Here is a 13,498-nt window from a genome sequence, read left to right on the forward strand (position 1 = left end):
GGTTGAGAATAGTTTTTCATTATTTGCAGTTGCCACCAATACAGACAATATAGACAATGCTATTTCATTTGTAATCTGTTGTACGCATTATAAACAGGAAACATAACTTATGATAAACTGTTTTGTGGCATATGGTTCATGATCCTCTAGTTCAGGGATTGCTAACCCAGCACCCAGAGGCACAATGGCACCTGCAAAAGCCTTCATTCATCAAAAGCCTCAACAGAGACCTCTGACTCTAAGCTTTCGTTTTTAAAAAGGTTTTAACCCTCTTAGAAAGTTATGAAGCAAAACATTATGATTTAGCTCCACAAATTTTCTTCACATGTTCAAATATTTATTATCATTATCAAAAGTTCATTCTTTCTCTGCTTTCTAAAGGAGCCCAGGGCAGCAAATACTATCAAAAAAGTTAACTTAACTATCAAGGCTAACAGGTATTACTGGCAGGCTGCAAGAATATGTCATTTTCTTGTAACGCTGAGCTGGTCAGGTTGGAATGTCTATTTCTCCACATCTAGCATGCTATGATGCATTTTGAATGACGGTAGCGACTGCATCTCCAGTTTCTATAGCCAACAGAATGTTAACGGTATCTCAAAGTATTTATCCAATTTCTTGAATCCCTAGGTGCTGGAAACATAGGGAACCAAACTAATAGCTAGCAATTGTAACCAACCACTCAATGTCACTTCATCTCTAAAAATGGCGTTTGCAGTCAAACTTTCAGTTGTGGAACAAAATCTCCAAAAGAATTAGAATGTGATTTATGGCTTTTGTAAATACCTTTCCAGTGAGCTTACGCAATAGTCAGTCTAATAAATACAAAGAAAGTGGGGTTTTCTTTTTACAGTGGTGGACATCTGGATGAGGTCATTACGACTGAAAGAATGGCTGAGGATAACCAACAAAATGAAATTATCCGTATATACTTATCACTAAATTTGCACCTAATTCCCAGAATTAGATATACATTACATTCTGAACAAATGAAAACATATTTGCCTTTGCAAACCATCGTTTAGCACAAGAGTTTGAATCATTTGCCCAAAAGCCAGTGTACCTATTATAGCTGCCTTGGATATTTTATGCAAAGACAGACCAGGATTTAAGAAGGGATGATACTGCAACTCCCATCATTCCTGACCATTGCCCTTGCGGACTGATGGGACCTGCAGTGTAACATTTGGGGAACATTTGGGGAACCATTGTTCCACATCTGTGATCTGAAGGACCACACACACACACACACACACACACACACAAGCCCTCTTAAGCCTCCCACTTCAATGCTTTCCAAAAAGCTGCCACTGAAGTGGCCATTTCATGAATGTCAACTGCTACCAGAAAAGCAGGGGAGGAGAGGGCAGGGGAAGGAGGGGGAGAAGGATGAGAGAGAGAAAGTGAAAGAGAATCAGAAGCACAGTGCACAAAGCTCTCTTGATCCTAGCCAGGATTTACAATTATGTATGAGCAATAGCAGATGCTAGGCCATGACTGGTGAATGATTTATCATCTCACTTTATCGCAGGTATCATGAATCTAACTGATATATGTCTGTCATTTTCTTTGGGGGGAGGTACTAGCAGACGTTCTCTTGCACCATCTGGTTTCCTATGCCAGCTTGATTAAATTAGTCAGAGGATCTGGTTTTTCACTTTCTCAGACAACATCAGTCTTCTCCCAGCTCCTTTAAGAGGTAGTTTATAAACAAGAGGAAGAACCGGGATTCTTGAGATCAGAAGCAGATCAGAGAATGTCCTTTCTCATTCTAGTCCTTCCCTTCTCATGCACAAATTCGCCCTACCAACCTAGCCTTAATCACCATTAAGGAATTAAGCCCTGAGCTCAACCACAATCAATGCTAATCAGGTTTCATTAACAACAATCAGAGTTTCAAGTGCCAAAGTATGGAGTAAACATTTGAGTAAATTATCAGAGTGTTGTGTCAACATTTGCCCTATATATATTATTTTATTCGTTCTAAGTACTTTTATGACACCTTTCAGAGCAAAGCCTTCCTAAGGCATCTTAGAAAACATAACTAGTTTAAATACATAACAGGATAATTTAGCTTCATGTACATAGTAGGGGTTCACTGCAGTAGCTGCATCTAGGCATGAAGGAGGGGTGTCTAAGTGCTGCTTCCCCTTCCTTTGATGGCAGTTGGTATAGAGGAAGAGGAAGGCTCAGCTGAAGTCACACCTGAGAAGCATAGCCTTGAACTGATGCCTTTATCAATTTTTGGCTATGATTCAGTCCATTAAATACAATGTTGTGTACCTTCTTCCCTACAGAAACCTATCAAGGGGAGGTGCATGTACCATAATAAATGAAAACCAGGTTGCATAGAAGTTTGAATTTACAGAAATCTCTTTAGAGATATATTTTGTGATCCAAATGCAAATGAACTGACAAGCAGGAACCATACTCTGAACACTACAGTTGAATTTTTGCTGTTGTTTTTAAACCATGCGGTCATTTATAAGGTTGTAATGAATATCATGTATGTCTGTAACATAGCATCAGACAACTTGTTATTGGAATTTGAATATATACAATTATATTCAGTGCCATTAAAAAATTACAGTACTATTTACAAAGGTTTCAAGAAATGTATGTAAATAAGACAATCTACAATTAAGAACAGTTTTGCATGCAAATTTAGACATTGGTATACAGATATTAAAGTTAAACACTCTGCAACACAATCAAGTTAGCTGGAGGTTTCTTTTTAAAAGATGAACACCATGCAAGTTGGATTCTATATTTTAAATAAGTCTTATATATGTAATATTCTGCACTGTTAGCAACATTTTATACTAAAACCAGCAAGCATTACTAGAATATTAATACGTTTCCCAAAGAAAAAGGACAGTCATTAGTAAACCTATAGTGATGACATCAGCACATTATCAAACACTCACACTGTTCATGTCTGGAATGCTGACATCATCCAAGTCAGAAACAATGCTTCCCCTACGATTAGAGCGGCTAAAATAATCAGCTGCAGTTTCACTATGATCAGAAAAATCAGTTGACTTTGATGACAAACACAACAGATGGAGAGAAAAATGATAGAATAATACATTTCAGATACATGAAATAAAATGTGGGCATGTTAACCTTATTTGCCAAAATTGTTTTAGATGAGATTTTCCTTTGAAGAGTGAGCTCTCTCTCCTTTCTGACTGGGAAAACCTTAAGGACATTTATATTTTATTTTATTTTTATTCTTGTGGTTTTCAAATTCTGTTCTGTGGAACCCAGGGATTTCACACTGAACAACAGCTTAATCACAATCACCAACCTTCTCACAACTCCATGCATTCACATATATTTGTTTCACATGAGATTAACTCCTTATGTAGTTTCAAGCAGATGGCAACCTGAGGACATTTGGGACGAGAACATGATGGAATTTGATCGTACTATCACAGGTATGAATTAATTTTCAATCTCATCAGCTTCAGAGTTTTAAAGGATAAAAAGAGAATGGTATCATTACAGAATCTGGACAGGGTCATAAGCCATCTTTCTCACACACCCTAATAGCTTTTATCCTTTCCTTGGGCATCAAACCTATGCCATTACAAACCTAATTAACTCACATTGCACCTGCTCCAGCATCTATTGGTCCTGCCTACTAGTCTTCAAAACACCTTCCTAGCCTGAAAGCGTAGGGTGGAAGAAGAATATAGCTCTCATTGGAGCAATACATTTAAAGCTGGTATCTCATTGTCACATTCAGCTGCATTTTAAGAATGCTGCTGAGTATTAAGCTAGTGTTTTTTGTTAATATAATCAACAGCAAGATATTTATAAACAATTCATGTTGAGATATTCAGGATTATAAATTTTATCCTTAAACTAAACATTTAATTGCCTAGGGAAATAAAGTTTTGATTTATCGTGTTTGTCCTCCTTATGCCTTAATAGTCACTGTTTATTTCATACAACTCTCCAGGTTACATCTCCCTTCCCATAATAATTCTTTTTACCCTTGCTCAATGAATGTTTTTTAAGCCATACACATACAAATAATAATTTAGTTTGAATTTACTATCACACTTACGTGTGCCTTGAACAGTATTTTTTCAGATTTAGCTACTGCAGACAAACTGAAGAAAAGGGACTAACTCACACATTTACCTTCAGTACAAAAAGTCTATTGTTAGAGAACTAATTATAAGACACATTACAAAATATGCAGGTTTTGAATCATGTGTTTCCACTACGCAGGAATAGTATATTGAGTAACTATTCAGTATACCAAGAGAGTTCCAAATTATTATGGGAAATGCCACTGCCGTATCAGACACCATCAATTTTTTAGATGATATGATTTTGATATAGGAAGTATCATGACCCTTTGGAATACTCTATATAAAGGTAAAACTGATGCCTTTAGTGAAGTTTATACGAGGTTGTGAAGGAGTGGTCAATATTAATAATTTTTTACTTCAACTTGAATCAGTTTATCCAGTACTGAGAAAGGCATCTTAACCAAAATATTACCTTGGTAAATTTATTACTTTAAGATATGGAAGGAAAGTAAAGGAACACAGGAGTAACTAGTGTGAAACCTCAGATGTTGTGAATCTACAGTTCCCATTATCCCTGACCACAGGCATCAGTGGCTGAGGTTGTGGGATTTATAGTTAAACAGCATCTGAAGGGTAGCACATTGGCCAGCTGCAAGATGATTATTTTCATTCATATCTCACTTCCCATAAAATATCTCAAAGTCATTTCACAATAAACCTCTTTAAGTTTTTGTAAACCACTTTGAGGGTTTTGCTTTGTTTTTGTTGTTTAACAATTAAACAGTATATAAATTTTAATAAAAAATAAAAACCATTACAGAGATGGGGTTCCAGCCTGGGTTCAAGAGGATTCTGCAGGTTCTAGAACAGCGGTGGGGAACCCCCCGCCAACAGGCCTAATTAGGTCCACCAAGTCTCCCTATTTGGCCCATGACACCTGTGACTTGGGCATGCTTTGGCCCAAACAGCAGCATGCAATTCAGCCTTAAGAGATAATAAAACAGAACGTGACTGCTTCCAGCTGATATAAGCACACAACGTGAAAAGTGACACCTAGCCTACTCATCTCACTCTAGGACCTGTGGTACTTCATGCAACAGAGTTCATAAAAGCAGAACAAAAAGCACAACCAGACAGCCCTGCTCACCACACTATCCCTCCTGCCTCGAACAGCACGATCAGAGGATGCAATGCTCCCTGCTTCATCATCTGTAAACTATAAAGTTCAAAGACAAGTAATTAACTAACTTACTGTTGGATAAACGTTTGTTTGGATTAAGTAACATTCAGTGTTAATGACTCATATGCTTACTAAAAATGTGCAAACCAATGCAACATGCTGAGAAATTTTTTTAGTATTTTCATGCTGCCTTGAGGACACCGCTATTGATAGCGAAATGCTTGTCTTTGGGACAAGTGGGAAGGCATGTGGAGGGTAGCATAAGGATCCAAGGGGGAGTGAAGCAGTGCAACGCTGTGCAAACACATTAGGCCCCAGCAGAATCACAGTCAGTGGGAGCTGAACTACACAATTTTCAGGTAAAGCACAAGTTTTGCCCACAGAATCTCCATTTGCTTTTATTTTCACTGATAGGAATACGGCATATGAAAGATATTTGCTTAGAACACAAGTAAAAAGTGGAAGGGTTAATTTGGGGACATGTTTTGCTAATCCTGTTCCCTATTTCTATGGCCCAAGTCACCAAGAATTAAGTACAATAAGTCATAAAGATTAAAACTAATTCACATTTTAAAAATAAGTAATCTGCATTTGGGTGTCAAATCCAAAGCAGGAGTCATAATAAAGTTCTCAGAATCATGAACTCCAAAGATCATCAAGCTTGACACAATTCAAAATGACCAAAATACTGGAAGGCCCCAGTGATTCACTTCTGCCTGACAAAGTGGAAAGTCATAGGTAGTGTAAATTGTTGACAATTAAACACTTTGGTCATTCCCTGCACAGATGCTGCATCCAGGCAACGATAGATTCCAATTAGATATAATGGGAAGCCAAAGCATTAGAAGGATTATGAAGCCCTAGCACGCTTTCCATATTCTCACCTAGTCCTCCCTACACAAGGGGTGGGGAACCACTGCTCCTTGAGCCTACTAAGACCCACCAGGCCTCCTCATTTGGGCCATGCCACAGCCACCTGTACTACACTTGACATCATATATTACATCAGTTGTAAGTTATGAGAGGGGGGGGTTTGCAAGCACATGCTGATTGTCAGGGCTTCAAAAGTACAGCCGAGCTTTCTGCAAGCATCAACAATCGGCTGTTTGTCAGTGACTGAAGACAGTTCTGCACCAGCAACTATCAGCTGGTTGTTGGGGCCTTCAAAGTGCAGTCCAGAAAATAAAATTGGGTCAGATTCACTAAGCCAAACTTTGAATCCATTTCTCTGCAAAGAGTAGCATTTCCCCCTCTGTAGACTTCAGAAGGGCTGTCTCCCTACAAGTCTGATCAGCAGGTACAGCAGCCCCTTCAAATTTTGACATCAATCACCTGACATCATTATGTCAAAAGTGTGGTCCCACTCACATGTCAAAGTTGGCCTACAGAGGAGTGGGCCTGGCAGGATCTAGTTTCTTAATTCCTGCCCTACACTGACAAAGGGACAGTGCTTAACTGAGAGGCTGAAATGCTCTTTCTGGTTACCACAGATCTCCTAGCAAACAGACTGAAGAACTAAGAGGATACAGGTAGAAGACATGGTAGGCTGTGTCGGCTTCAACAGTTGTACTGAAACACATTAAACTGTGCTCTTCCTCCCCGACCCCCCATAGCATTATGGTAATTCTGAGAGGCATCCTGCTGAGGTATATGAATTTTTCATATTCCACATTCAAAGACATAATACACAGAACTAAATAATAATATAAAATCACTGAATGACGCCAGAAAAAAGCCCTTATATTTCTGATTAACCTTTTAATATCTTGCTTCTGTCAAGTCAATTAAACTCCACAACCCATGCATTTATGAGTAAGGTGATTCACGCAAATGGTTAAAGAGAAGAGCATTAGTTAAAGTTGAAAAACTTTAATGCGTGCAGAAAACTTCTCACCACTGGACTACTTCGTGCTGAACTTGCTCTTGAAGAGTAACAACTGTATTCTGAAGGCTAAAAACAAGGTTGCAGAGGGAAGGAAAATATTTGGTTTTTCAGCTACTTATCTTCACAGAAAAGTATTTTGTAAAAACCAAAAGAAAGCCCTGCAGACTTACTGTACGATAACTATATGGGTTATAGAATCCATCACCACTTAACGATGCCTAAAAGATCAGAGAAAATGGTGTTTGCATTTACAGTATTGCAGAATAATGAAGAGTATTCATGTGGCCTGTAAGCATTGCTGCTATGCAGACAAACATCACCATTAGCAGAAGTACACATGCTTCCTTCACTAAAAACTATTTTTCTGAAGCATAATATTATTAAATTCTAACCCTGCAAGCACATTTAAAATATTGCTTGGAATATTTACTATATGGTAGCAATAATATTTCCATGTTCTTTGACATATACAATGGAATAGGTTATTTCTTTCAACTTCCATTTTTCAAGGGTTCTTGCCAGCCCAAAGCTATAAAGTTCTAAGCACTGCTGCAAACATAGGAATTGGTTGTTGTAGTTTTAAGCAAGAAATCATCCAGTTAATCCACCTTCAGAGATGCAGTTGTTCTAACCTAACCCACCATTGTAAAACAGCACAAATACCTAAAGCATCTATCCACTTGCTGAAAACCTCTGAAGATTCTGCAGCCAAAAGCAGCTTTTTCTACAAAGTTTGTGAATTTAATATACAAGCTCAAGCACTAGCAATCTGTTTCCCATGCAATATCAAAGTTTACCAATAACCAGAAGCTTGTCTGATTTTTAAGAAGCAGAAACACTGTAGATTTCATGCCGCGCTACAGAAAAATAGCACTAGGGTTTGATCTTTTCTTCTGTGGTTCCTTCACAACTGCAGGCAACTCTCAGCTTACATGGGGTTAGGTTCCAGAGATAGCACATACAGCCAAAACACATTGGGTTCAATGGCAGATAGGACTGCCGAAGTCTTTTTCCCTGATGCCTATCTCCTTTCTGCCCCTTTTATTTTTACTTTTTGCCACATGCATAAAGCTAAATGTGCACAAGTTAAATGTGCATAAGTTGCAAGTTACCTGTACTAGTCTTTAAATGAGAGGAATATTCCTCATTACAACCAGGGCAGCTTAATTTTCTCTAACACCTTCCTATTATCTTCAGTTTACTACTTGCCTCCAGAAAGGCAGGCAGTACAGCAGAGGTTTGATACTCCAGAATTCCATGACCAATGGCATTGCTTGTTTTAAGCAATATACTCCACATGGTTTGGATGCAGCCACATGGAGCAAGTGGATGTAAGTTGACAGAAGCAAATTTTCTGGCAATGATTTGCAGAAATACATTTTTCAGCATTTCACTCCCACTCCAGTCAACTACCTTAGGCCATACAAGATTTTTCCCAGTTGTTTGCGCCTCTCCTTTCTTCATCATCCGGTTTCTCATGCTGCACATTTTTATTACTTTCCCTACTCCTCTGACAGCAACCAGGTACAGAAATCTAGCAAATGAAGCATTTTCCATTTATTTTCATCTCCAGAAAGCCTTCTCTTCTTACATTTATGAATAACAGGTTTCCTTTAGAGGCACTGGAGAGGTCCAGTTAAAAAAAAACCTTTGGCAATTCTACTAGTTGTATAATATTTTCATAAGATACTTATTTTTCCGTCTATTTTCTCCTTTTTCTTTTTTTGGCTACCCTGCATTCCTAACTGTTAACTTGCTTAATCCTGAAACTTCCTGGTGAGCTTTACAGTCCTCGGTCTTTTGACCTTATCCATGCAGTTTCTCAAAGGCCTGTGTGAAGGATATTAACCTGACTGATCTTGAGTTTCAGCTCAAAAGCAGGACTGATGCTGACAATTATCCACAGCAGACAGAATGTTAGTAAATGCTCCACATAACAGCAGATAATTACTAGGGAAGGCTTGTTCACTGTTTCAGCCACAATATATTTTAGTGTTTTTCCAAAACATACATTGAAACTTCTAAAATAAATTCTTGGTGGATAGAGCTCTTTGCTTTGTACTTTGTAAAATACAAATTTTCACATTATTTTAATACAATTTCCAGGATTGATGTCTATGTGATGGTTGTCTAGAGTTAACTTTTTTGATGATCCCAAATGAACTGAAATGGCTGGTATACATGCACTGATCATGGCTAAGACCTCTGTGTATTTGCAGGACAACTACTATCATGTACAATTTGCTCCTGACAGAAAGGCATGATCTGAGATTTGAAAACCTACACTGCACACAAGCTTTTCCTTCCTTCAATATGATTTTCAGATATTCTCCATCCTAATATTCTTGCATGCTTAACCTAATGTTTTCTGGAGTAGAACACACAATGTTTTCAAGCCAAAGTACCCACAGAATGCAAGCTTAAGACAACCATGCAGATCTGCATACGAACCAAACTGGCACTTCTTATCAAACCAGTGTTTACATCTGGAGACACCTATAGAGGAGAGCATTGTTTTTAGATTTACAGAACCTTGCAATTCCTAAATGTAGACTATTCTATCACACACTACTAACCCTGTAATTCTTAGTTGTTGCCAAAGGATCACTGTATAGAGAAGATGACTGTGACAAAAATAAGACATTGTATTACATTTAATACCACACAAATGAAACATTGTCCATAAAATGCATGTTAGTATTTTCATAAAGTGACAAAACAAAGTGAAAGGGAATTCAAAACTAGCAGGATGTCATCAGACCAAACATTCCATTAGTCTCCACTTTTTAATTTAATGAATTTTCAGCACAAATAGCTTTAGAATGGTTACCCAGAATTCCAAAATTTGTCAACTGCAATGTGGCAACATCTACATTAGTTAAAAACAGTTACATCAGAAAAGGTTTAGTGGACGCAAGCCAGAAATCAACCGCCTAGCATTACTTCTAACCCATAATTTGATTCTCATAGCAATAATGTATGTAAAACAAAAGAGAGCAGTAGATCTGGAAATCACATGCGTCCTCAAAATTGAGTTGTTAATCCAAACACCAAAAATCAAGCAGCACTTTTCTGTTAGACTAGAGCATGGCAGCTAACATTGCAATAACTCATGTCTAAATAAGACTGTTTAGTAAAATAAAATAAGTTACACAAACCCGAGGATGGTAGGTAGAAAGTGGTTTGCTATGCCTAAGGCTGCTGTAGTTTCGTTGGTCATGGTAAAATCCACTCTGCCAAAAATATATTACAAAGTTGAAAAAAGTATTCAAACTCAAACATGTAAGGAAATATTGGTATTTACTGGAGTATTCAAGTCATATGATAAGTTGTGGTGCTCTGAAGCACCAATATATATTGAATTTTGGATGAGCAAGCAGCTGTTTATATATCAACGTGCTCTATGTCACACAATGAGCCTCATACTGTACACAGTTTTTAGGGCCAGATGCCTTTACCAAATGAAAGCAGCTAAATGTTTATATTGGACTGTACTATTATTATCCCTTTTTTAAAAGAGTGGACTAGAATGATATCCACTTGTGTCCCCTCCACTAAAGTTGGGCATCTGACAGAAAAATGGGGAAGCTGGCAATTTCCCCTTCCCCTAATGCTCAACCACCATACCTCCCTAAATCTGTTCTGGAGGGGTTTGGGAACTTGTCAAAAACTGCCTCCCTCTTCATTTGCTGATGGACGTCTTATTTTTTTTAATTATTATTAAATTTCTATACTGCCCTTCATCCAAGAAGCACAGGGCAGTTTGCAATATAGAAACAAAAAAGCAAACAAACAAACTATAGTAACAAGCAAAAACAGTACTCACTCCCCACAGTTTAAAAGGCCATAGACTGTTTAAATAGCCAAAGGCCTTGGGAGATGAGGGATGTTTTTGCTTTACACCTAAAGATGTGTAATAAAGGGACCAGGAGAGCTTCTCTGAAAAGAGCATTCTATAAACAGGAAGCTACTGCAGAAAAGGCCCATTTTTGTGTTGCCGTCCTCCGGACCTCCCGCAATGATGATCACACTAAACCATGGTTTAGTACAATGCATGAATGTGGCCAGAGGTACTGAAAACATTGTTTAATTAGAATTAAAGTAGAACTACTTATTGCAAGGTTCTTATAAGACTAAATAGCAACTTATGCCTGCTCCATTAGAAGCCAAGCTTTATAATCAGTGATCATCCATAAAACAAATTGTCTACAAACTTGTTTGTCCTAAAAGTCTCCAAACATAAGTGTTCTCAAACTGTGTACAAATGTTTTCTAGAAATCCAGACATTTAAACTGTGTTGCAATAATTCATTTAAGTGGTTTCATATGTTTACTTCAATTCAAATATCTAACCTTATATAGGCTGTTCCTCAATGGAATCTGAAGCACTCATTACTGGGGGGCTTAACAGATTCCTGTGCCCACTGAGAACAGATACAGAACTAGAAACAAAACTTTACTTTCATGAGGGCAACATCAAGGTCAATAATTCAAAACATTTCAGAAAAACCTCGAAAAGGGATAACAGAAAAAAAAATCCAGGTGGAGAGAAGTTAGCCTAGTAGGTAAAGTTCTTTACCATTCCTGGTGTCAAGCACCCTGTCGCTTCTGACTTTTCATGCTTCCATTGCATAATGCTGGAAAAGAGTCTGTACCGTAAGCAAGATCTCTTTTTAACTTAGATGAAGTACCTTATACAACCAATATACCAAATATATGTGGGGGAATATTGTATAGAGAAACCATGAAGAGGTAAAATTATATCAATTCCCTAATTGAAAACACTAACCAAAAGATCTTTATTAGAGCTAGAAGACTTCTTCCCACCATAAGAGTCTCCATGAGCATGGCTCTGTTGAGTAAAGATTTAGAAAGTTACCATCAAGGAGTAGTAGTATCCACAGAAACAATGCTAAACCACCATGTGATAGTTCAAAAACAATGTAAAATGAAACTTTATTAACCACTGATCTATCCAATGAGAAAAAAGAAAAGGAAATTGAACAAACTGGTTTGGCAGAAACAGCATATAGATTAGACTTGAACACGGCAACATACTGAATTTATTTATTTTACTATTTTTGCATTGCTCAGAACTTTGCTTTGACATGCATTTACATGATTCACCACAGGGTGTAAACAGAGAAATCACAGATGACATTAGTTTTCATTCTTTTTAATGATATACAGAAAGCCATTGGCAGAAGTGATACAAGTCTGAACACAAACACAAGAGCTGAAACAAAACAACCTCTCACAAATACAAGCCATTAAGCATAATTAAAATTAGTAGGCAGAGATAAAGATGTGTTCCCATTTCTATTATCCCTCACACACTGCTATTTTACAGATGTTCTATACATAATGCAATTTGCAATAGGCCTCCAAAAATATGATGAAATTTAGACAAAAATATGTGGTTTTGTGTAATACTGGCTTTAAGCTAGTGGAATTGCTACTACTTGCAAAGGGCTCTCTGGAATAGTATGGGAAATGTCATGGAGGACTGCAATTGGTAGAAGAATTGAAAATTGGGGTGTCTTGCCCTGTACAAATGGAAGTGTTTCAGCCAGCCTAAAGCCATCTCACGTTTTTGTCTCCCATTTCTCTTGCCCCCACCCAGGGCTCACTTAAAGTTAAATGTCTTGAACTTCTAAGTTCAAATGTTTTATTAAAACTGAAATATTGAGGGGGGTCGTCCAACACTGTACCAGGATTTTCCCTTCTCTGCTCCCCTCCCCTCTGCATTTCCCAGCCTCTTCATGTTGGCTGGAAGGTTGGGGTCCTCTGAAAGAGATGGGGGGGCTTCAGGGGGAGGCGAGGAAGGGGGAGATTAGTTTGTGACAGCAGAAGTCTGCTGCACAAGCGACTGGCAACAATCAGATAACATCCTTTGCCACCAGTGTTCCTCGTCAGTATGCACAAAGTGCTATGTGAACAAATCACAACATGCTCATCAATACTACGCACCACAAGATCTCTTCGCCTGGCAGTACTTGCTCTGCTCCTGTGTGACCCAGTGGCATCCAAGGAGGTACTCTTAAGAACCAAATTGTAAAAGACAAGTATGTGTGCAGTTTCTTTTCCTTAGCTGTTGATAACTAAGTCATTTAACACTGACTATATTAATTTTAAATTGACAAAAGGGAAACATTTATTCAACTTTGACATTCATGTTCTAACCCTTAGAAAACTAGCATTCAATGTTCTTCTGACCAGAGGATTCAGTTTCTGTTTCCATCCAGTGTTACAAATCTATAGGGATACAGACCCAATGTTGAGATTATGATGGCAACCCAGGTAAGCACCAATGCAGATATAATTTAAAGCAAGTTACCTTGATTAAAGAATCCACTGAAATCAGTGGGCTTATGTTAGTCATGACTAA

The 13,498-nt window shown here is 37.9% G+C and overlaps 1 protein-coding gene across 12 annotated transcripts in view; it reads right to left on the bottom strand.

The window, feature by feature from the left end:
* Positions 1 to 13,498, bottom strand: part of LRRFIP2 (LRR binding FLII interacting protein 2) — a 48,498-nt gene that overhangs the window by 18,738 nt on the left and 16,262 nt on the right. For 6 of the 12 annotated variants that reach the window (XM_080975852.1, XM_080975850.1, XM_080975851.1 and 3 more), the window contains 9 exons: positions 13,081 to 13,149; positions 11,900 to 11,962; positions 10,270 to 10,344; positions 9,688 to 9,735; positions 9,563 to 9,607; positions 7,282 to 7,329; positions 7,121 to 7,177; positions 5,194 to 5,262; positions 2,928 to 3,041 (listed from right to left, as the gene is read on the bottom strand). The exons of 4 other annotated variants lie outside the window; for them this stretch is intronic. In XM_080975852.1, coding sequence (XP_080831978.1) covers positions 2,928 to 3,041; positions 5,194 to 5,262; positions 7,121 to 7,177; positions 7,282 to 7,329; positions 9,563 to 9,607; positions 9,688 to 9,735; positions 10,270 to 10,344; positions 11,900 to 11,962; positions 13,081 to 13,149 — 588 coding nt within the window. The remainder of the gene's footprint in view (positions 1 to 2,927; positions 3,042 to 5,193; positions 5,263 to 7,120; positions 7,178 to 7,281; positions 7,330 to 9,562; positions 9,608 to 9,687; positions 9,736 to 10,269; positions 10,345 to 11,899; positions 11,963 to 13,080; positions 13,150 to 13,498) is intronic. 2 more of the 12 variants (XM_080975849.1, XM_080975848.1) reach the window with 2 other exon arrangements.

Source organism: Podarcis pityusensis (assembly GCF_964106645.2).
Source record: "Podarcis pityusensis genome assembly, chromosome: 12".
In the NCBI taxonomy this organism is placed as follows: Eukaryota; Metazoa; Chordata; class Lepidosauria; order Squamata; family Lacertidae; genus Podarcis; species Podarcis pityusensis.